This window comes from Verticillium dahliae, genomic scaffold (genome assembly GCF_000150675.1).
Source record: "Verticillium dahliae VdLs.17 supercont1.11 genomic scaffold, whole genome shotgun sequence".
NCBI lineage: Eukaryota > Fungi > Ascomycota > Sordariomycetes > Glomerellales > Plectosphaerellaceae > Verticillium > Verticillium dahliae.
The window spans coordinates 150,489-171,463 of NW_009276930.1; the positions used below are offsets into that span (position 1 = coordinate 150,489).

A 20,975-nucleotide genomic window follows, 5' to 3' on the forward strand; every position below is an offset into this window, starting at 1 on the left:
GAAAGATACATGTATGCGTCCGCTCCATTGCCTCCTAAATCGTGTGTTTTCATCATGGGAGGACTAACAGAAGAGTGTTCGTCTTTTCCTCCCCAAACCAAGCACGCTTTTCACCGTACCAAATACATAAACATGTACATGTATTCAGTCTGGATTCAGAAAGCTTCATAAACTCAATGACGGCAGGCATGTCCACAGGGTTCAAACGCAGTTTACATGACTGGGCCCGTGACCAAGCATTCACCATGGACCCGATTGTGTGTGGGCGTCGGGTAATCGCCGATGCAACGCGTTGCTGAGTGTTGCTGTGGCAGACAGGCAAGGCAAGGACGACGTCAGGAATGTGGACACGCTAGCTATTCTCCTAAGTCAATACTTTCCGGCGACGGCAGCCGCAACCGGTTTGGGTAAATGACTTGATACTCAATATTTGTTCCAGGTGCAGTGTCTTCCTGGCAAGAGCGGAACTGACTGCGCGAGGGCAAGAGCTGAGGAAGAAGCCCCGCTCAATACATGTGTCAGTGGAGACCCAAGGAAGGTACGGGGGGGCTTGGGCTTGGGGGGCACATCAGAGGAAGAGGAGGGAGGGGCTTCTTGGGCGTGCCTAGATCCCTGCCATGGGCAACATGATCACAATTGCTGTCGTTGCAGGCACCTGGCGACGAGGAAAACCGGGCCCGTGTTTTAAAGAGAAAGTCAAAGTCAAGAGCTGGTCTGAGGTGCGCGGAGTTTTCCTTTGATGTGGTGGAGGCGCGGGAAATATCGATTTGCCTGTGATGTCGAGTGTGATGATGCGCCGGAAGCTGGGATACTCACAGTGTGCAAGAGACACTGTAGATCAAGGACGAGCAGGGGGGCCTTCTCCGCCTCTTGCTCATGCTGTCTGGGTGTGTTTTAGCGTGGGTGTGCTGCTGATGGGTCTGCTTGGCTTGGCTTGCTGGCTGGTCCTTGCACTAGAAGCTGAACCCATGCCTGGTCCATGGCATTCTGATCCGTGCTGAGCATCGAAAATGAGTGGGTTCCAGAGATCTGCGTCTTTTTCTCACACTAACCCCGATAGGTGGGAGGATGGTCATGTGGGTCAGAGCGCCCGGCAAGGGGGGGGTCTCTTGCGAAAGGTCTTTCCCCTCTCCACTTCTTTCTGCCTCGTCTTTCATCGAGTCACAGTCCACTAATGCTTGATGATGATGTCCGACACGCCGTGAGAGGGGGCCACTGATGTGCCGACTCTTCCAGTCGGTCACTCATCTGCTCACCTCAACAGACCGACTCATCTCTGCCCACCCCTGCATTGTCGGTGCTGAGATGCTGCCATGCTGCCATGCCGTCGATCGCCACAACGCTCGGCTCCTCGTCTTCCCTCTGCTTCTATCACAGGGCCTTGGCATCACGGTACAGTGGCGGGCCTCACGTTCGCGTCTGCCGCGTGGGCACATGTATTCACTCATCTTTTGTCCCATGCGTGCCTCGACATTGCTGCTTCACTCGCTCGCCCGCTCCGCTCTCTCGCTAACGTCCCTCAGAACCCGATCGCTGGCTACTGAGCGCACCCTGTCGACTGCACACCGGTGGCCTGGCTGTCATGCTCCAAGCGCAAGCGCTGGCTGTATCTGCCGCTCTGCTAAGTCGCTGTAGCGCTGCCAGTAAAGCCCCCAGGTGCCGCCGATGGTGCCTGGGGCAAAGCGACAGTGCAAGGTCCGTCAGCGGGAGAGCAACGACCGTCGGACAGACGAATCCTCGACACGATGAACTGCCCGGGCCTGCCCCTGCAAGCTCTGCTCACCTGCAGCCCACGACTCGCGCCTGACGCATGGAATGGTCGCGCCCCTAGGCTCTAGCTCGGTTGTCTTGTGTGGACCCTGACTCGAGCCTAGCGAAGCACGTCGATCTTTATGGACTTGGACAAAAAGAGAATAGGCTCGAGTCTCGGGGCTTTCTTTCGTCGATAAGCGCTAGCTTCTCGCTGGGAGAGACTGGTGGCTCGGTTCGTCGGCGGGATAGACGACTGCTGGGTGCTGGGTGCTGGGTGCTGGTAGCTTTGCGAGGGTGGTGTCTGTCTACCGTACACGCAGGCGACCGCATGGTCGGACCACATCCATTCATCGCGCTTTTCTCCGTCCGCTTCGGAGGGTGCACGTTCGTGTGTTACATGACTGACGACACTAGACCACGAGGCAATTTGGGGACATGTGCAACGACCGGAAGTCAATCTCGTCCCTCTGTCATCCGGCCCTCGGGCGCTCAATCGTCGACGATGCAAAACCAGATCCGATATGAGCAGAGTTGCATGTTGCATCCCTCTGAGATATCCTCACGGTATACAGTAGCGCACAAAGACATGCTTTAGGGTCTGTCATGTCTGGGTCGATCAATTCAATGGATGTTCTCGTCTGATATGTACGTGCTGAGAAGAGGTCATGATCCATAATATCATTGCGTCAATGGAATATTGACCCGCGGCAACTTGCACGTTGGGGAAACGCCATGCGAGCAGTCCACTCTATCCATTTCTGCCTAGGCTTCACTTTTGGTCTGAAGGAAAGTCTCCTAGCGTCATCGGCAGGGCACAGATGTCCATCATGAAGCAGGGGGCAGATGGTCGTTCAATGATCTACTAATAACCGTGCCAACCTAAGAATGAACGAATATTGGGCGCTCGCCCCATTTCCTAGCGCACATGCTCGCTTGCCCCGCCGGTTCGATGTAGCAGGTGAAGTCATCAAGGTCGCCAGCTCATGACGAACAGTGGCCAGCGAGCAGTCAGTTAGATAGATGGACGAGTGCGCCTAGCGCCCTGCGCCGCTGTCTGTCACGTCTCATGAGCTGCAGCCGGGGTGTCTGGACGGCTGTAGAGACAAGGGGTTCCGAATGTCACTCCTGTTCTCCGGGTAGAGGAGGTGCGCGGTCGAACGGAGAGCATCCATTCCAAAATACGACTTTTGAGTATAGAATACCTTACGAGAAACCCCCTCGCTTCTATATGGTCTCCCTTTCTTCCCTCAGGCTACCAAGGTGGAGGACGGCTATTTTCTCTGCCCTTGTAGGCTATTCGCTCTACCCGACTAGGGTAAATGCGCGCTAGATAAGGGTCAAGTTCCATACATAGCTCTACTACTAAAATTAGCTAGGGCAACTATATACCTCGACTTATCTCTTATATATACGAGTCTCTTAAGGAGTCTCTTAATGAATTCCGAGCTAAAGACTAGCTATAATTAGCTAATAAAGTAATATAGATAGCCCCCTAAAGCTCTATAATTATTAATACCCTTAAATATAATAATAATACTACTAAATACGCTTATTCTAAGCCCTCTAGATATTGCTAATACTTTATTTTATTATTAAACGAAGCCTCTATAATACCTTTTTTATTAAGCTTATTATTAAGGGTCTTATTATCTCTTTTATTATAGATATATAGTACCTCCCTATAACTATAACTAGAAACTATAATAAGTAATAGGGAGGGTTCTAAATAGCCTTTAATTAAGGCTATAGTCTTTCTAATATTCTAATTTATAATATAAAAAGATTAATACTAGCTACCTTAGGCTGCTAAGGGCTATAACTACCTATTTAGTAACTCGCTTACTTTACTAGAAACTTAAAGGTATAAGAGACGAGTAAAGGTGTATAATTACCCTAGCTAACTTAGGTAGTAGAGCTATGTTTCTAGCTGATCCCCTATCTAGCGTGTATTTACCCTGGTCGGGCAGAGCGAATAGCCTATAAGGGCAGAGAAAATAGCCGTCCTCACCAAGGTAGTGGCAGCACCAGACCACGAGACAGGTTTGCTGAATTCCACGGAGGATCGCAAACAAAAGCCAGCCGCCAGCCTCTCATCGGTGGCCTTCTACCCTAAGTAAGGTACCACGGTAGGTAAGGTAGCTGAGGAGCCTGAGATGCCGACGGCTTTCAAGACCTGAGGATGAGGGGGGAGAACCTGGCCAGGGATCATCCACAAGCGGCCATGCCAGTCGTCTCGAGCAGCATGCCGCCGTTGCATGAACATCGGCTAGACGTACACAGTACCTAGGTGGTGCCTTCCACGTCCAAGGTTGTCAGGCCCCTCGGTGCTCCCCCTTGCTAGCCAGGGATCAGGCAATTCGGCAGGTAGCATCGGAGGCCGTTCTTGCTCTGATACCACATCATGGTTGGGCCAGCCCAGGATCTTGAACAAGGCTCTCAATCTGACATCTGACATCTGACACCTGCCGTCTACCCCTCATCACCATCTTCTTCTTTCTCCGGTTCATCGTCAGATCACAGGCCCCTTGGCTCGTGTATTTCTCACCGCCTGTACTGCCCGCAACGAGCGGCTTTTTCTTGCGACAACTCGCATCACCCTTGGGGCCCAACCACCTTGACAAGGTCCGCTTTGAAGAAAAAAAAAAATACTTAGCATGCAGACCACATGGGACCCCAGCCCCAGCAGGGCACCCAAACGGCCTCGTTCTCTTCATTCGCCCAGGCGTTTCACGTTTTCCTCGACTCATGACCTTCTTGATCAAGACGCTGTCGACATGGCCTTTCTCTGCCTCCCGGCCCCGGACCTTGTGCAACCACGCGCGCCATGTACGACCTGGGTGGCTTGACACCTTGGCACTCTCACTGTCAATGATGGTTAGCTGTCTGCGGGCCTTCAATTCAAACAAGATCCGTCAGTCGACATTAGCGGCACTATCTCCTGCCCTGATCTGCCGCTATCCAACGGCTTTGCTTTCCCAAGCCAAACTAGCCCAGTTCCAAGACCCTGGTTTGGGGGCTCTCCCAAGGACAGTAACCACTGGATTGATCTGTCACCGGTCGACTTTAGGGCCTCGCCAGATCTCAAGCGACCCGAACCATCGGGAGGAACTAAAACCGCTTTCATGCCTCGGAGGGGCACAGTGTCGCCTTAGCTCCTTCGTGGCATCACCATTGTGAAGTGTATCTCGACTTCATCTCATCATCTTCTCGGCTGTCCGTCAGGCAACTGCATCATCTGGAGCATCGTTTCTCGGTTCTTGTTCGCCACATGTTTCCGGTCGCGCCGGCGAGTAAGTGGAAGAGCTCCGGCGGTCACCTTGGGTCGGGCCACCAGGCCTCGGCAGCTTTACTGATCTCCTCCACCGCACCATCCTGCGCGGTCCTTCCTAATCTTCTGTAGCCGTGGGCCACTCCTTCTCACTTCAGATCGACCAGTCGCTCACAGAAAGCCTTCTGCGAGCCAACCTGCCATGGCACGGCCCAATCATAAATATTTGTGCCGTCAGCCGGTCTCGAATTGTGGCGAACGAGGAACAGACATCGTGTTGGCGGCAACGACAGCGCCGTCAGCAGGGGATCTCTGGGACCGCGCCAAGTCATGCCGTACCGCCAAGCTCAGGCAATATGCTGACAATATTTTTCTGCCCACCCTCCTGGACACCGTCCAGTGGAAGATTTGACTCGCTCAACCAGAGCAGGTCTTGGTGGTGCGTTGATTTCTGTTGTTGCATTTATTGCCGTCGACACTCCTGCCATCCCTGTTTACACTTTTTGATTCGCTCGTTGCTGTCATTGCCACGTAACTACATGCATCGCCTGCATGTCTGCGTGACAGATTCAGCATCCAGTCGCTGCTATCACAGTCAACATGACCACATTGCCGGCACGAGGCGATCGCCAACCGGCATGATTCGAAGGCCCGTACAACACATAATATGTGCACGAGCCCACGCACCATCATAAGCGAAAAGAGGATTCGAGGGCATATCCGCCACTTCTTTGCCAGCAACAGCTGTATTTCCCTGGAGCGCGCCCCTCGGCTCACGACTTGGTCAGATAATTGTGGGACAAGGCCCAAGCCTACATCTTTTTCTACTAAGCTCTGAAATGTTGCTGCAGAACGTCAACTCGACTCTAGCGACGGTGAATAGCGACGGTGAATGGACGGGACGATGACCATTCTGTACTTTGCTATCTTGCACAGTCCGTCAACCCATGTAACACACCTCAGTCCAGCTGACGAGACCAGCTCGCACTGCATGGAAGACTGCTTTCGCTTTCGCCCCAACGTCGGGCACTTGCGGCGCTGAGTCCAAGACTACCCTGGGTTGACACAGACGGCCCGTATCCATAACGTCGGCCACTTCCGCGAGCACTGTCTACAGTGTGAGCATATACTCCACAGCCCACCGAATACTCCAAGAGCTGTCGTCAGGACTCCTTTGCTTTAGAATGCTTCGCTGAGCCGAACCGACGGCATCGAGCGTCTTGGCATCCAACTTACTGTGCACGCGACTATTCAATTTTCCGTCTATGGTCGAGATATGTCGTATCAGACAGACAGTGACAAGACGCACAGTGTAACAGCAAACCTTCGCCCGAGGATTCAAGAATGCAACCGTGCAGCGGTCTGCTCTCCGCGCGCTGTGGGTGGCTGGTCTCTGTCCAAAGGACAAACGTGTCGACCTGATGGCTAGCGCATGCGACAGGGATCCCGACGCATGTGCTACGGTGGCAGGGGTGGCCTGTCGAACTCTCCGCTACAGTACGTAGGTACATCACTGGAGGCATTTGAACACGGTGAACGAGATGAGCGAGGTGCAGAGCTCCAGCATGTGGCGGTCATCATGTCCCATGGGCAGAAGCCGTTTTGCCGTTTAATCGTGGCCCCGTATTGGCTCGATGATATGCACAAGATTTGGGGGGAGGGGTGTGACTACTGGAGGTCCATTCGTGGGGTCTCAGAACAACAGTCAAGCAGCTCATATGAGCAAAAGCGATGGCATACAGGCCAAAAGTATGGGGTGAGCCGGGATCGAACCAGCGACCTTTAGATTGGATTCCTGAAGGGGGCTTCAGTCTAACGCGCTCCCAACTGCGCCATCCCCCCAATGGTTGAAACTTGTGCGTGGAAAAAGGAAAATGACTGTACGTCAGACGGGTTTCCCAGAGCACAGAGGGGGTCATCTTGGGTTGGGCATTTGAACCCTTACCGCCATGCAACATCAACAGCACAATCATTGCAGCGAGTGCCGACTTTTAGCTGCTTAAATCTGGCACCAAGATCGGGGCTATTTGACGATCCTCCTCGACTGGGCCACAGCAAACGACAACATTTTCGCAACATTCGGATCTATGGTTCCATGCAATGGACTTCAAAGTTCTTAGGAAGTCATGCACGCACTTACTGCGAAGTGTACGACAATCCAAACGGCCATACTTCAGACCCATCTTACAACGTACATGTAGGCATCGCCGATGGCATGTCACGGCCCGAAGCCAGGATGTGCAATGACTCGCAGATCGAATACAAGCGGTTCCATGTTCTCAACCAGCACTGGCTCATCCTCAGTGGAAAGTGCGCATCCCGAGCAACAGTCTAGTCCCAGATCAGTTACGGCCCACGCAGATGTTGTCTCTCGGGTCTGGCAACGGACGCCTGGACCTCCAACTCGTAGCGGAGGTCGGAGGCACTTCCGACAACTCGCTGTCGTCGAGCCAGCATTTCCGGCACCCCCGTCGAATCTCCGAAGTAAACCCCCTCCCAGCCCCCCCTTTCGGTAAAACCAGCCCTCCGTCATTTAGCTGACTGGGTACCCAAGACAGAGGAGCACATGACGAGCTGGCTCTGCGACCTCAACGAGCATTGTGGGGTAATTAGCGCGTATCCAGCCAGGGCCAGACGGCTCCCCTCAGTCAAGTTGGTCAACTTCAAGCCGCCCAAATACAAAAGACAGCCATCGCTCTTGGTCGCCGAGTAGGAAAAAACCAAGACGAGGCTGGGTGTTCATCTGCACATGCTGAAGCTACCAAAGGGTAGGATTTGTGAGCACAGCATTTCGAGCTCCAGCGGTCCAGCACAGGCGAGGAAACAGGCTTTCACGCAGCTATCTTCTGTGACGAGCAAAGATGCTGTGCAAAGTTCTAGGCTCTCCGAATCAGGAACTGCTTGGTGCCGACGAGATACGTCTGTCTCTAACACCATCTGTTCCTTTCAATGCACCCGTAGTGGCAGCCGGATGTGTTCCGCGAGAACCCCACCTCGTCTGCCCATGAATCAGTCGACTTGATTTGCGGGCAGCCTGGACAACTAGACCACCCGAGATATCCACAAACGCCATGATGTCTTGCACCCTCATGGCCGCCACCATGTCGGGTAGAAGCTGTACATGATCCGCCATTGACTTCAGATGTAGTGGCTGGGGCGGAGGGCGCGCTTGTGTCTTCAGCACTGCCCTGCAGACCATATATCACAGTCTCGACTCCGCAAAAACGGCTTTAGCCATCCCTACAGACACCGAAGGTCTGCGCTGCTCGAATTGCACGATTTCGACGCCCTCGTCCCATTCATTCTCGCCATGTGCCTGCAGTCCCTTGACAGAGCTAGTGCGGGCGCGGGTTGTGGTCACTAGATCTCTGGAGCCAGCGGATCTCTGGGCCCATAGACGGATCAGCGTTGCGCCAGTTGAGAATCGCCTTCCGAACCCCCTCCTGCCTTCCCCCCCATACACACGCTATTTAGTGACTAGATTGAGACGACCTCCTTGACCAACACCAAGATGGCCAAGTGCAAAATACTTCGGCCGGATGTTAAGCCAGTATCCTGGTGGGGACTTCGCAGCCCTGGACTCCCTCATAACGCTAAAGAATACAAATGCCGTTGATTCTTGCTATTAACAGATCGAGGGGTATCCAACGAGTGCCAACTCGTGTCTTGGGTATTCTATTGAAAGGCCTTCTCCACCTGCCGCTCCCAGCACCAGACACGACGCGATGCCCTAGGAGGAAACGGCATATGGCTCATCTGCGTGTGCCGTTACGGGTAGGCAGCTGCAGGCCTCACTATTCCAAGGTGCGGATCCAAATTTCCTCGAGGGATGCTTCGTACGTACCACATGGGCAACCCACATGAAAAGGGACAATCTGGAAGGATTTCATACTTTCACACGAGGGCCTCTCAGAACCTTGTTCTGTTCGGGCTCGGCAATCGACAAATTTCATACAATGGGGCGACAAGGTTCAGTATTTTCAGCTGTCCAGCCGCGTGCCGCTGGGTAATTTCCGTACCGAGGAAGGGAAGAAACGATGCTACAGGACACGACTTAGATGAAGGGTTGCTCCCTGGTCCCAAATGCGCATCACCCAGTCCGACCTTGAGCTGTGGACCGCAAGGTGCGATGTCCGATACGATGCACAGACTGTCCATCAGACGAGGCGGATGTGTGGTCAAGGATTGTCGACTGGTCTCACAAACCGGGGCGCGAAACTGTCGACAGTCGAATGTGCCGGCACTAAGATGACGACAGCAGCCAAAGCAACGAATGGCTAGCAGTTGACTTCTCTACGGCAGGTTCAGGAGCCCATGTTGTTCTAGCTTGGAGCCTCGAAGCCTTGTGGGGGAGAAGATATTAAAATGCCCAAACGCCCAAACGCCCAAAACATTCCTATGAAGCCCAGCGATCAGGTTAACGCACGCCTGCGGGGCATTGGTGCCCCTTTGGCGTGGCTAATCCTTGTGACACATCACTCGCCGTCAGACATGAAGTTGACGGCATGCCAAAGATGGCTGGATTGGCGCGCTGGCACACCGGCACAACGCTTTTGTGTGAGACCAGGAACCCATAGCGCGACCTCGAATCCCCTCGATTGGGTCGGCGGCATGGCATTTGAACCTTGTGGTGCATACATGGTATAAATGAGCTGTGGCTAGGCCACGAAACTGGACCGGCAAAGCGGGATTTGGCGGCAGACAAGGGGAACCACAACCCAAGTGACAAGCCTCAGCAGCGCGCACGGCACGTCGATCATCAGCAGGGTTTCACTCAAAGCCCCAGCCACTGGGAGCGCTCTCTCTGTCTCCGCCTCTCTCTCCAGTCCTCGGTTCAGACCAGACACACCAGGAGAGACACCCCTCACATAAACTAACAACTCCGTGCTGTCGCCGGGCACGCACCTGGATAGGACTGCTGCGCTACGTCTACGCCCTATTTATTATGAGGGCAGATACCTGCTGTTCCTTTTCGCACAGGGTTTACATGTCTGTCTGCCTGCCTGTTTGCTCCAAGCTGCAAATGGTAGTGTCAGTTGTCCATGGTTCAGCTCAGGTAGACCGAGCCCTTGGCCCCCTCTACTTCTGAGTTTCTGCTGCCCTTCTATCCACAAACCCCCCCCCCCTCTGCTCAAGGATCTCTTCTCTCCCCTCCCCCAGCATTCGTATCTGACTGGTCGTCGGTATCAGGCCAAAATTCTGTTCCGCGCCACAGACGTAACTGCTCATCTCTTCGGATTGGACGGCCAGCCTCAAAGCGGGCTCTTTTGTGAACTGGCGACAGATTTCCTCGGCACAAGAGAACCATCCCTAGGACGCGCTCTCAGAATGCGGTTCTGGTTCCCCATCAGCCTCTGCAGTGTGTGTGTGTGTGCTGCGTCGTTCCTGGACTAGACCCGCGACTGCGCTAGCTCTGCGCCATGGAACTGGCCATTTCACCTGTTAGACTGCCTCGCACCTATTGCTTGCTTCTGATGGGGCGGGGCGGCGTGGGTTAGCTGGACCTTCTGACAGGAGACAGACTTGCCACGGTTGGCACCCACCACCACCTCCGTGTCTCGACAGTTAACAAGTTCCCGCTTGATGCAGCTGTGGTCCCAGGGCCCCATGCCTGCAAGTGAAAGGAGGGCACTTTTTTAGCCAGCTCCCTGACCACCTGCCACTTGTTCTCGCTATCTGGATGCCGTGCCCGCGATACTCGCGGCTGCGCTTGGCCTTCCAGCACCTCTGCATCATTGTCACCCTCGACGCGGACACGGACAGACATGGGCCAGGGCAATAAGATAGCCCTTCAGAAAGAAGGGGCCGGGGAGGGGAGGATGTTTGGCCCATGCCATGCAGGTCTCAGTGAGAGCTTGGAGCCCCCCCCCCCCCCCCCCCTTCTCTCAGAGAGGCCAGGGGGAGGGGGGTGATTTTCGTGTTCGCGGTGAAAATCGGTTCCAGGCGAGGCCGCACGTCCCGTCTGATGCACAGAAAACCTTGCTGTATGTGTACATGGAGCTGAAGGGAAGGGAAAGCACGGTACAATGCGGTGCTGTGCGTTTACGTTCGCGCTCTACTTGGTTCCGCTTCCTTATTTCTCAGCAGAACCAGAACCACGAGTACAGACTGTTCGCTGTCGCTGGAAGGACTGGACTGCCTCTGCCCGAACCGGCCTGGCGCCTGACCTCAGTTCGATTCCGATGTTTTTCGGATGGGTCTGGGTTGGTTGACAGACCCATGGCTCCACCGTGGAGGATGGCATTTCTTACGTGGTGCGCGGTACCAGACGCAAAAGGCCCCGCGCAAAGGAAACAAGCGACCTGGCCCGCTCGGACTGCTCGCCGGGACGGGCTTTACCCATACGAGTCGAAGGTTTCGGCGGACGGTGGGAGGGGGGGTTCACGGTGGGAAGAAGCACTTGGTCCATGTGCCAACCTCCCTACCTCCCTGAGCTGAAAGACGTGCCTACCATGTACATCAAGTACGAGTGTGACGTGACATGAGCGCAAGGGTGGGCAGAAAAAAAAAGCCCATTGCTCATCACGATGTGCTCCAGATTGGACGCAGATACAAGTAGATGTACGCGTTTGGGAGCTGAGAAGCGAGCTTCATCAGAGGACACGGCAGGGGTTCGCTCGCACAATCACTCTTCGGGAACCGCCGCTGGAGTGATTGGAGATTTGGGGGGAACGAGAGATGGAGGAGGGCACAGCGATCGCCGCAAAGGGCAGTGCATCTGCGAACGACGGCAAAAGCAAGCAGTGAACGCGCCCATTCCTAGGGAACCAGCGTACCAGCGAACCAGCGAAAGCGAAAGAGTGTGAGGGAAAAAACCCACAAGAAGCACCCAGCGCTCCGTCACCCTTGTGCGACGCGACAGCGGTAACCCGCCGACCTGGTCTGCGCCGGGCTGCGTTGGTTCGCCTGGACAGCACCGCCGGAGGTGGCCCTTATAATTACGACGGACAGACGAACCGACAAAACGTGCGTCTCTGCCGTCTGGTCACATATCACAAATCCGCCATCTGCGTCCCTCGTTCTGGTGTCTCTCGCATGCCAGATCACCAACTAGACTAGAACCTGTCTTCTTTTTGCCTCCATGCTTCCCTCAGTTCGCTGACATGCCTAAGGGCCCCTCTCTCTCTTCCCCATTCTTATTCCCCCTCCCCCCCCCCCCCCCCCCGGCCCACAAAGGGGGCGGATTTGTGAAAAAAAAAAAAAACGCGGTCCCCCTTTGGATGGCCCCCCCCTGGAAAATCAACAAGCGAATGAAATAAAAACCCCGATGGGCCAGATCACGTCGATCTTTCCTAGTCAACTCGGCCGGGAAGGGAAGGAGGGAGGTATGTGCACCTGCGTGTGCGCGTCTCTCTTTCAGCTTTCGTCGACGTAGCTCTGCACCCTGGGTTTTTTTCGTGCCTGTCTCGGTGTTCCATGCGAACCAGTTCTGCTTTGGGGGGCAAGGCAGATAGATAGGCGGCACAGCCAAGGAGGGGGTGGGAGGAAGAAGAGGAGCCTGACGGGAACGCGCCCCATCTGTGGCCGGGCGCGGGAATCTTCGCTGATCGGCGGTCTCAGAAGGCGTGTGTGGAGGACGTCCGGCGAGTCCGGCGGCTCAGCTCGGCGGAGGGAGAGGCGACCTCTCTGCCCGCCCATTGTCCTTGAGGGGGGTGAGAGAGCGAGCCTACCTGTCATGCCCTGTTCGAGGTGGCGGTTGGCTAGAGTGTGCCGAGGCTGCTGTCTCTTGTCGCTCTTTCACGTACGGGGTCATGTCCGCTTCCGACGGGACGGTTGTGTCCACTGCGTACTGATATGTGACAGGTTGTGGATGGCGGCGGGATGTAAGGGAGGGCCATGAGCGGGCTACGTGCTCTGCACGTTTGGTTTCGGGACGGTCATGAGCCCCATCTGCATCTGAGAAGGGATAGAGAAGGGAGTAAGTTTCAGGCTCTGCCGCCGCCTCGCGAGGGCGCGCCCGCGTGTTCAATTCCCTGTTCTTCGACGGTTGTGGTCCAGCCTTTTTGATGGTGATGCGATCCCGTGTGAGGAGGTTCTGGGTCTCCCTGCGTGATGTGTAGCCGATCATGACGTGAAGTGATCTGACATGCCACGCACAGTGACGCGAATTCAATTCAATATACCTATACGACGTTGATGATATCTTGGGACGCGATAAGTTTTTGCCTTGAGGAGGCTCTCGGTTGCACTATTTTGGCGCGTCTTGCGCGCGTCTCCTGGTATTAACCCTGACGAACTGGGCAGGATTTGAATGCAACCCAAGCCAAATCACGAAACACCCCGTGTTATATGAGCCATTGTGATATTATCCGGTTTTTCGAATGATTTACAGGGCATTATAGATAGAGAATAGCGTTGGTTGATCGATCATCGAAACCTGAACAAGAATACTCAAAACGTCTTGAGCCATTATTTTCAGTCATCTTCCACATGCTCTCTTCTCCACCACCCATGATACCCGTTTGCTCTTTCACGTGTCACGTCATGAGTTTTCCAGTATCCTCATCAGCTGCTGATTCCTCGCAAACCAGCTCGCCAGAGGATTGCCCGACGAGTCAACCTGCAGCCCTAGGTTCGCCATGAACTGATCCTCGGCCGCCTGCGCCGACGCCATGCTCTGACTCGAAAAGTGCGCCGACGCCTGACCCGCGGGCGCCTCCCCGTCGCCTCCCGTGCTCCAGGCGCCCGCCAGCAGGGAACTGCTCTCCTGGACCGAGATGTAGCGCACGGCGACGCTGTAGAGGGCCTGGAAGAGGCGCAGCTGGTTCTGGGTCGAGAGGTGGCGCGACGAGTAGGCCGTGCCCTCGAGGGTGTCGAGGAAGCTGCGCAGGACCTGGAGGTCTGCCCTGCTTGCCGTTTCGATGGCGTGGCAGAACAGGATGGTGAAGGGCACGAAGGGGGTTTGCAGGAGGGACCTGGTATCTCCAACGTTAGCTGTCCCTGTTGACTGCGACTAACGAAACCGTTTCAGTGACACCAGAGTAGGAAAGGGGGGTAGCTTGCCAGTCGATGAAGAGGACAATGTAAGCCGACGTCTTGGCGGTTTGCGTCCGGCTCAGGGCTTTGAGGCACTGCTCATGCTCGTCGAGGGCCTGGCGCGCCGTGGCGATGCAGCCCGCTGCAAACGACGAGATGAAGGGGTCCGTCGGTGGGAGGCTTCGGTAGGCCAGCGTCAGCATGGAAAGGTACGCGATCCGATCTGCGCGCCAGCAGAGCTCGGAAAGGGGAGATTGGCCGCCGGGCGCTGCCTGGCTGACGATTTCTTTCTGTGAGCGAACACGGTCAGCACGCCGAGCATGCATCAGATTGCTGTGCTCTGGTGAACAACGAACCTCCAGTGCCTCGGATGCCTCCCTCAGGCTCTTGAGGTCTTCGATCAGCGTACCTGCCCGCTCGTAACGGACCTGCTGCGGCTGGAGAAACGCCCCCGGGCTGTAGATTTCATCGTAGAGCCGGCCCTGCAGGGCCGCTGCTTGCGTCCACAGCGGCGTCAGTTTGTTGATGAGCAAGTCGGGCCCTGTCGGCTGTTTGGGGCGCGGAATGGTGATATCACTGTCGCGAATGTTGGAGGAGCGGCCCAGACGCAGGGCAAGCCCCTTTTCGCTCCCATATACGGCCCAGAAGAGCCGAAGCTTCCTCACCTGCTGCGCGGGCGACGCGGGATGGAGCGAGACGGCGCTGTGCAGACCGAGGGCCTGACAGGCGTGTGCACTCGTCGAGATGAAGGACCACGCGGCTGTCGTCTTGATGGTTTGGAGACAGTAGGTGGTCTGTCAGGTCAGTGCTTGAGCAGCAGTCAGGTTTCGGAGGGAGGAAACTCGGAGGGAGGAAACTCGGAGGAAGCAACACGGAGGGGAAGTTTGGGCTGTTTTGATGCTGCCGGGATAGACTAACCGCCATATTCAGCGCGTAGATGTAATCCATGGTATTTGGTATGTGATATCCCAAATGAGCCAGCAGCGTTTCAAGGTTATCCCGGCAGAGATATGATTGCGCGGTATAATCATTCATCTCGTCTTCGTCTTCCATGAAACTGGCGCACTCGAGAAACAGCCAGAACATGCCTGTGTTGAAGATGATGAGCTCTGCTTCAGACGATGGCCCGAGGGAGCAGACTTTGATGACATATTCTGTAAAATGGCCCATGGACTCAAACTCGGGCAGCCACAAGGCCTCCACCATGTCATGTTCTGCCATTGATGTCAGATTCTGGCGCCAGGCGACGTAGCGGCAGAAACGCACCTTGAGCCATACGCAGACAGCCAAAAACCTTGTCGGCTGCCGGCGTAGGGAAGTTGACTGGTTTTCTCCCGTCCTCCAGCGGCCTGGCGTGCGGAAACAAGGTTTCTGAAGAGGCGGCTGTCTGGTTCTGAACGTCGGCAATGCTGCTTAGGGTCTGCATGACTGGTGCCATTTCCACGGTGACCCTCGGGGAATGGCTGTTGCCGACCACATTCTGAAGAAAAGTCGTGGCGAACAAGGCATGCGCGGAGATGGAAGACTCGCCGCCGAACTCTGACTGAAGCACTGCCGGTGACCTTCTAGATCTAATCTCAGAAGTCTGAGCCGAAGCCAGAGACGGTCGCGACAAGGTGGCAGCTGAGGCAGTGCCGTGCTGGGTGGGACCTGGGCCTGAACCTGGCGGATGCTCGTGACGAAGGTTCTGTAGCATGTGCTTCAGGTCGTCGACCGTCTTCGCGATGTGCTCGACATTTTGCTCTCTGCAGTGGACACTTAGCTATGCCCCTGGTTTCCTGTGGGGGTGGGTGAGTGCAGCTACAAGTCATTCGAGACCCTGACACGCTGCCTACGAATTCTTGGCTTATAGCCCATTTCGTAGGTGCAGGATGATTCTACAGCCAAGCACTTCTGGCATGGATGTCCTCTACTACACTTGATCTAAGGTACGGTATGTGAGTAACGGCCCGCTTGCTCATGAGTGCGACATGGGGCCGCGTGACAGTAGCCTCGCCAAAGGCTTGAGCTTACCTTTCGCCGACGACATCGGTCGCACTAGGTATCATGAAATCAGCACTATTCCTCCTCGTAGTCACATAAGCAAGACTCATGTTAGCCAATAGTCGGAAGATAAGACTCACAGCCAGCGATAATTCATTCCCCGCTTCGCCGGCAAGGTTCGTGTCACTGCCCTCCCCTTCATCCATGGCAGAGTGAGACACCCAGGGCGCCAGTCGCAAGATGTCGGAATACGGAGCTTTCGAAAAGACGACTGCGCGGCGCAAACCCTTTGCTCTCCGGCGTAAGACTCATCGGTCGACAGCAAGTGGCCCCCGGAGGCCGTGAACAACGAGACTGACGTTGATGACGGCGGTCGGAGCCTCCGAAAGACCGTCACCTGACAAGACTGATTAGCTAATCTACCACAAAGTATCAGGGAGGACGTCGGTTGTCGGACCCTCCGTCTCTCCTTCAGACTGGGTTCACAACTGCGCAGCCCGCGAGATGCGGTCCCGAATTGACACGGAGGTGACGCCGATTACTTCGGGCCTGTGTACGTAGTGATGTGTCCGTATATAGTCTTGGCCCCGGGCTCTGTAGCGGGACTGTTCGGGCCACACTGCTCACGTACATGGCAACGGTTTCGACAGAGACTCGGGATAGTCATTTCACACACCTCTACTGCAAATGTTACCCTAGACACTGGTCATCACTTGTTAAGGAAATATGACGGCCGCGAACGTTGCTGAGAAACCTTCAAAAGCGAACGCCAATACAGAGCCTCCTCCTCCTTCAGGCCTCAAAGCCTATCTGGTATGCGTCCCTGAGGACAGCCATTCAAGAAGGAAACCTCATGCTGACATGTCTGCACAGCGAATCTTCACAAATGGAGACGCACAACTGTATGCCCTCGAGGCGGTGGCTATCATCGCTGCCATAACCTCTGGAGTGGCCCTTGCTCTCGTCAATGTTGTTCTGGGCAACTTTGTCACCATTCTGGGCAATGCCACGGACGGCGGGCTCTTTCCAGATGGATTCATGTCTCGTGTACAGACGGCAGCGTGAGTACTTTTGTTCCCTAACAGCTTGACTGGCGATGATCTGATCAATTCTCGTTTCAAGTCTTCGATTCGTGTATATCGGCATTGCGCGATTCTGTGGCACCTATATCTACGCGTCCCTCTTCACATATGTTGCTCACCGCATGACACGAAACATCCGCTGCGCGTTCCTCCGCGCCGCCTTGGGCCAGGAGATTGCGTTCTTCGACCAGGGAGTCAGCGGCTCCATAGCCATGCAGGCAACGACAAACGGCAAGCTCATCCAGTCTGGCACCGCCGAGAAGCTTGGTCTCTTCGTCCAGGCCATGTCAACGTTCATCGCCGCCTTTGTTGTGGCCTTTATCGCCGACTGGAAGCTCACTCTGATCATCTCCTGCATCATCCCGGCCCTCCTCCTGATCAGCGGCCTGGTCGCATGGCTGGACGTCATCGTGGAGACGGGAATGCTTCAGGTGTACGGCCAGGCCGGCAGCTACAGCGAGAGCATTCTCGGCGGCATTCGTGCCGTGCATGCATTTGGCTTGCGGAACCGCCTCGTCGCCAAGTACAAGACCGACTTCCTCGACGATGCGTACAGACGTGGCATGAAAAAGAACGTCCTCTACGGTATCCTCTTTGGTGGCGAATACTCGGTGCTGTACTGCGGCATGGGCCTGGCCTTCTGGCAAGGCATCAACATGGTCGACAGGGGCGAGATTGACAACATTGGCGTCGTCTTCACGTAAGTATTCCGACCGCCTTTGGTCCGCCGGGCGTTCTCGGACTGATATCAAATAAGGGTTGTCTTCTCCATCGTCATTGCGGCCATGATGATCACGTCGATTGCACCTCACATGCTGGCCTTTGGCCGCGCGGCGACGGCCGCCGCCGAGCTCTTCACGCTCATTGACCGAAAGTCTGCGATTGACCCGTTCGGCGAGCATGGCGAGAAGCCTCGCCACGTCTCGGGGAACATTGAGATCCAGGATGTCACTTTTGCCTATCCCAATAGACCTGAGGCGACGGTACTGCAGGACTTCACCCTCCGCGTTCCGGCTGGCAAAGTCACTGCTCTGGTGGTAAGTCATGGCCATTGCCGAGCGTGGCGTGTCGACACGAGCCTGACACGGATGTAGGGACCCAGCGGATCTGGAAAAAGCACCATCATTGGGCTTCTGGAACGCTGGTATGATCCATGTCAGGGAAGGATCACGCTCGACGGCATTGGCCTCGGCGATCTCAACCTAAGGTGGCTGAGGACAAATGTCCGTCTTGTACAACAGGTAGGAACCCATGTCTGCGACGAAGAGAGCATGGCACTTCTTCTTGTCGTCCATGACAAGGGCCAGTGGCGCGTTGGCTGACCTTCTCCAGGAACCGGTTCTCTTCAATGGCACCGTCTTTGACAACATAGTCAAGGGTCTCATCGGAACAGCCTGGGAAGATGCCTCGACCGAAGAGAAGAAGCGACGAGTACAGAACGCCGCCGAGCTGGCCTTCGCACACGACTTCATCAGCGACCTAGCCCAGGGCTATGACACCCCCATCGGACAAAGAGGTAGTCTTCTCTCGGGCGGTCAGAAGCAGAGGATTGCCATCGCACGGAGCATCATCTCGGAACCCAAGATTCTGCTTCTCGACGAAGCCACGAGCGCGCTCGACCCGCAGGCCGAAGGCATCGTCCAGAAAGCCCTCGACAACGCCGCGAGGAACCGCACCACCATTACAATCGCGCACAAGCTCGCCACGATCCGCGACGCCGACAACATTGTCGTCATGTCCCACGGCCGCATCGCCGAACAGGGCACCCACGAGCAGCTCTGCAGCCAAGGCGGTCTCTACGAAAAGCTGGTCCGCGCCCAGGACCTGGCACCTTCCAGCGATGCCGCGTCGAACAAGACGGCGGTCGAAGACGACAGTGCCGACTGTGACCTTGAGCCGAGGTTGGCCCTCACCAAGACGCACACGCGAGAGACGTCAGAGCTCGCGGCTCTGCAGGCGCGCGAAGATATCGAGTCGTACAAGCCCCTCGGGTTCTTCCGAACCATCGCCAAGCTGGTCAAGCTCACCCCTGAGCTGCGTGCATGGTACATCTTGACTCTTGTGACCTGCGTGGCAGGAGGTACGTACACCACGAGATCAGATCTCTCTGTCTTGAAGGCCGCTGACCTGACGAAACAGCCGCCATCTTTCCCGGCCAAGCCATCTTGCTGGCGCAGGTTCTCGACACGGCCTCGTCGCCCAACATGGTCTCGCGGGGCAACTTCTTCGCCCTCATGTTCTTCGTCATGGGCCTCGGCTGCTTCGTGGCCTATTTCGTCATGGGCTGGGCGTGCAACATGATCGGCCAAGTCCTCACCCGGCGGACGCGCCACGAGCTCTTTGACTGCATCCTCAAGCAGGACCTCCGCTTCTTCGACCGCCCGGAGAACACGGTCGGGTCGCTGATGAGCAAGCTCGACTCGTACCCGCAGTCGATCTTCGAGCTGATGGGCATGAATGTCGGTCTCATCACCATTGCCGGCATCAACGTCCTCATCAGTGCCATCCTCGCGCTGGCCATCTCGTGGCGCGTCGCCGTCATTGGTGTCTTTGTCGGGCTCCCACCGATGCTCGTCGCGGGCTATGCTCGGGTTCGCCTCGAGGCCAAGATCGACGCAGACATGGGCAAGCGGTACGCTGCTAGCTCCTCGGTGGCATCGGAGACAACGACAGCCATCCGGACGGTCTCGTCGCTCGCCATCGAGCAGAGAGTTCTCGCACAGTATGCTGAGGAGCTTGATGCGGCCATCCATAAGGCGCTGCCGGGGCTGTTCAACATGATGATTTGGTTTGCGCTCACGCAGTCGATCGAGTATTTCATCCTGAGTCTGGGCTTCTGGTACGCCGTCCTGTCCATCTCCGGGCATGATGCTTCCTGCATGGTGCGCGTTTGTGCTGACGTGACGACTGTCTAGGTGGGGATCAAAGCTCATCTTTGAGGAAAAGGTCACCTTCTACCAGTTCATTGCCTCGTTCATGGCCGTATACTTTTCAGGTCAAGGCGCCGGACAAATGTTCAGCTTCTCAAGCAGTAAGCGGTCACCTTTCCATCCAGGCCGCAAATCCCTGACAACAACACACGGCTGATCACGTCTGCAGGTTTCTCCAAGGCCATCCAGGCCGCCAACTACTACTTCTGGCTGCGAGACCTCGAGCCCATGATCCGCGAGACGGACAGCAACCGCGACATGGCACCGGCAGAAGGCTGCAAATCCTTCGAGCTCGAGAAGATCAGGTTCTCCTATCCCACAGCCCCCGACATTCGCATCCTCCACGGCGTTTCTCTTACCGTACGCTTGTTTTCGCCCCTTTTCCCCCATCCGAACCTACACGATGCCTAACAAGCCCAAACAGATCAACCCCGGCGAATTCGTCGCCTTCGTGGGCGCCTCCGGCTGCGGCAAAAGCACCCTCATCTCCCTCCTGGGCCGCTTCTACGACCCGACATCAGGCACCATCACCGTCGACGGCGCCCACCCGCTCCCAGCCCTGAACCCAGCCCTCTACCGCCAAAACGTCGCCCTCGTGCAGCAAGAGCCGACGCTCTTCCCAGGCACGATCCGCGAGAACATAGCCCACGGCCTTCCGGAGGCACCGTCGTCATCGTCTGCGTCTGCATCGCCAGGTCCCGCGCCAGCAACGACAGACGCCCAGATCGAACAAGCCTGCCGCGCCGCCAACGCCTGGACCTTCATCGCCTCGCTGCCCGAGGGCCTCGACACGCCCTGCGGCCAGGGCGGTGGCCAGCAGCTGTCGGGCGGTCAGCGGGAGCGCGTCGCCGGACGCGTACCTCCGAAAGCCATCACAGCATCGTGCTCCTAAAAGAGGAAAGATAGATATCAAAAAGCACACTGACTACGATGCAGAATCGAGCGTTTACGCTATTTGGCCACTTGGAGTAGCTAGCCGAAGTG

The 20,975-nt window shown here is 55.9% G+C and overlaps 3 protein-coding genes and 1 non-coding gene across 4 annotated transcripts; 1 reads left to right on the forward strand and 3 right to left on the reverse strand.

The window, feature by feature from the left end:
* Window positions 1-6,772: 6,772 nt before the first annotated feature.
* Window positions 6,773-6,862, reverse strand: VDAG_20165. Its single transcript has one exon. It is a non-coding gene; the product is annotated as a tRNA-Phe (tRNA).
* A 5,430-nt stretch (window positions 6,863-12,292) lies between these two features.
* Window positions 12,293-12,804, reverse strand: VDAG_05686 (uncharacterized protein). Its single transcript, XM_009655083.1, has one exon. It carries the CDS (start codon window positions 12,695-12,697, stop codon window positions 12,377-12,379), a length of 321 nt encoding a protein of 106 aa, XP_009653378.1. The 5' UTR covers window positions 12,698-12,804; the 3' UTR covers window positions 12,293-12,376.
* A 698-nt stretch (window positions 12,805-13,502) lies between these two features.
* VDAG_05687 (fungal specific transcription factor domain-containing protein) lies at window positions 13,503-16,089 on the reverse strand (the record flags this gene model as incomplete). Its single annotated transcript, XM_009655084.1, has 5 exons — window positions 13,503-13,973; window positions 14,041-14,790; window positions 14,915-15,210; window positions 15,263-15,741; window positions 16,010-16,089. The coding sequence occupies 5 exons, from the start codon at window positions 16,087-16,089 to the stop codon at window positions 13,503-13,505; spliced, it is 2,076 nt and encodes a 691-aa protein (XP_009653379.1).
* Window positions 16,090-16,219: 130 nt separating this feature from the next.
* On the forward strand, window positions 16,220-20,963 carry VDAG_05688 (leptomycin B resistance protein pmd1; the record flags this gene model as incomplete). Its single annotated transcript, XM_009655085.1, has 13 exons — window positions 16,220-16,280; window positions 16,416-16,532; window positions 16,743-16,792; window positions 16,853-17,040; window positions 17,102-17,761; window positions 17,819-18,098; window positions 18,156-18,302; window positions 18,394-19,141; window positions 19,201-19,900; window positions 19,977-20,092; window positions 20,161-20,351; window positions 20,416-20,847; window positions 20,928-20,963. 13 exons carry the CDS (start codon window positions 16,220-16,222, stop codon window positions 20,961-20,963), a joined length of 3,726 nt encoding a protein of 1,241 aa, XP_009653380.1.
* Window positions 20,964-20,975: the final 12 nt, after the last annotated feature.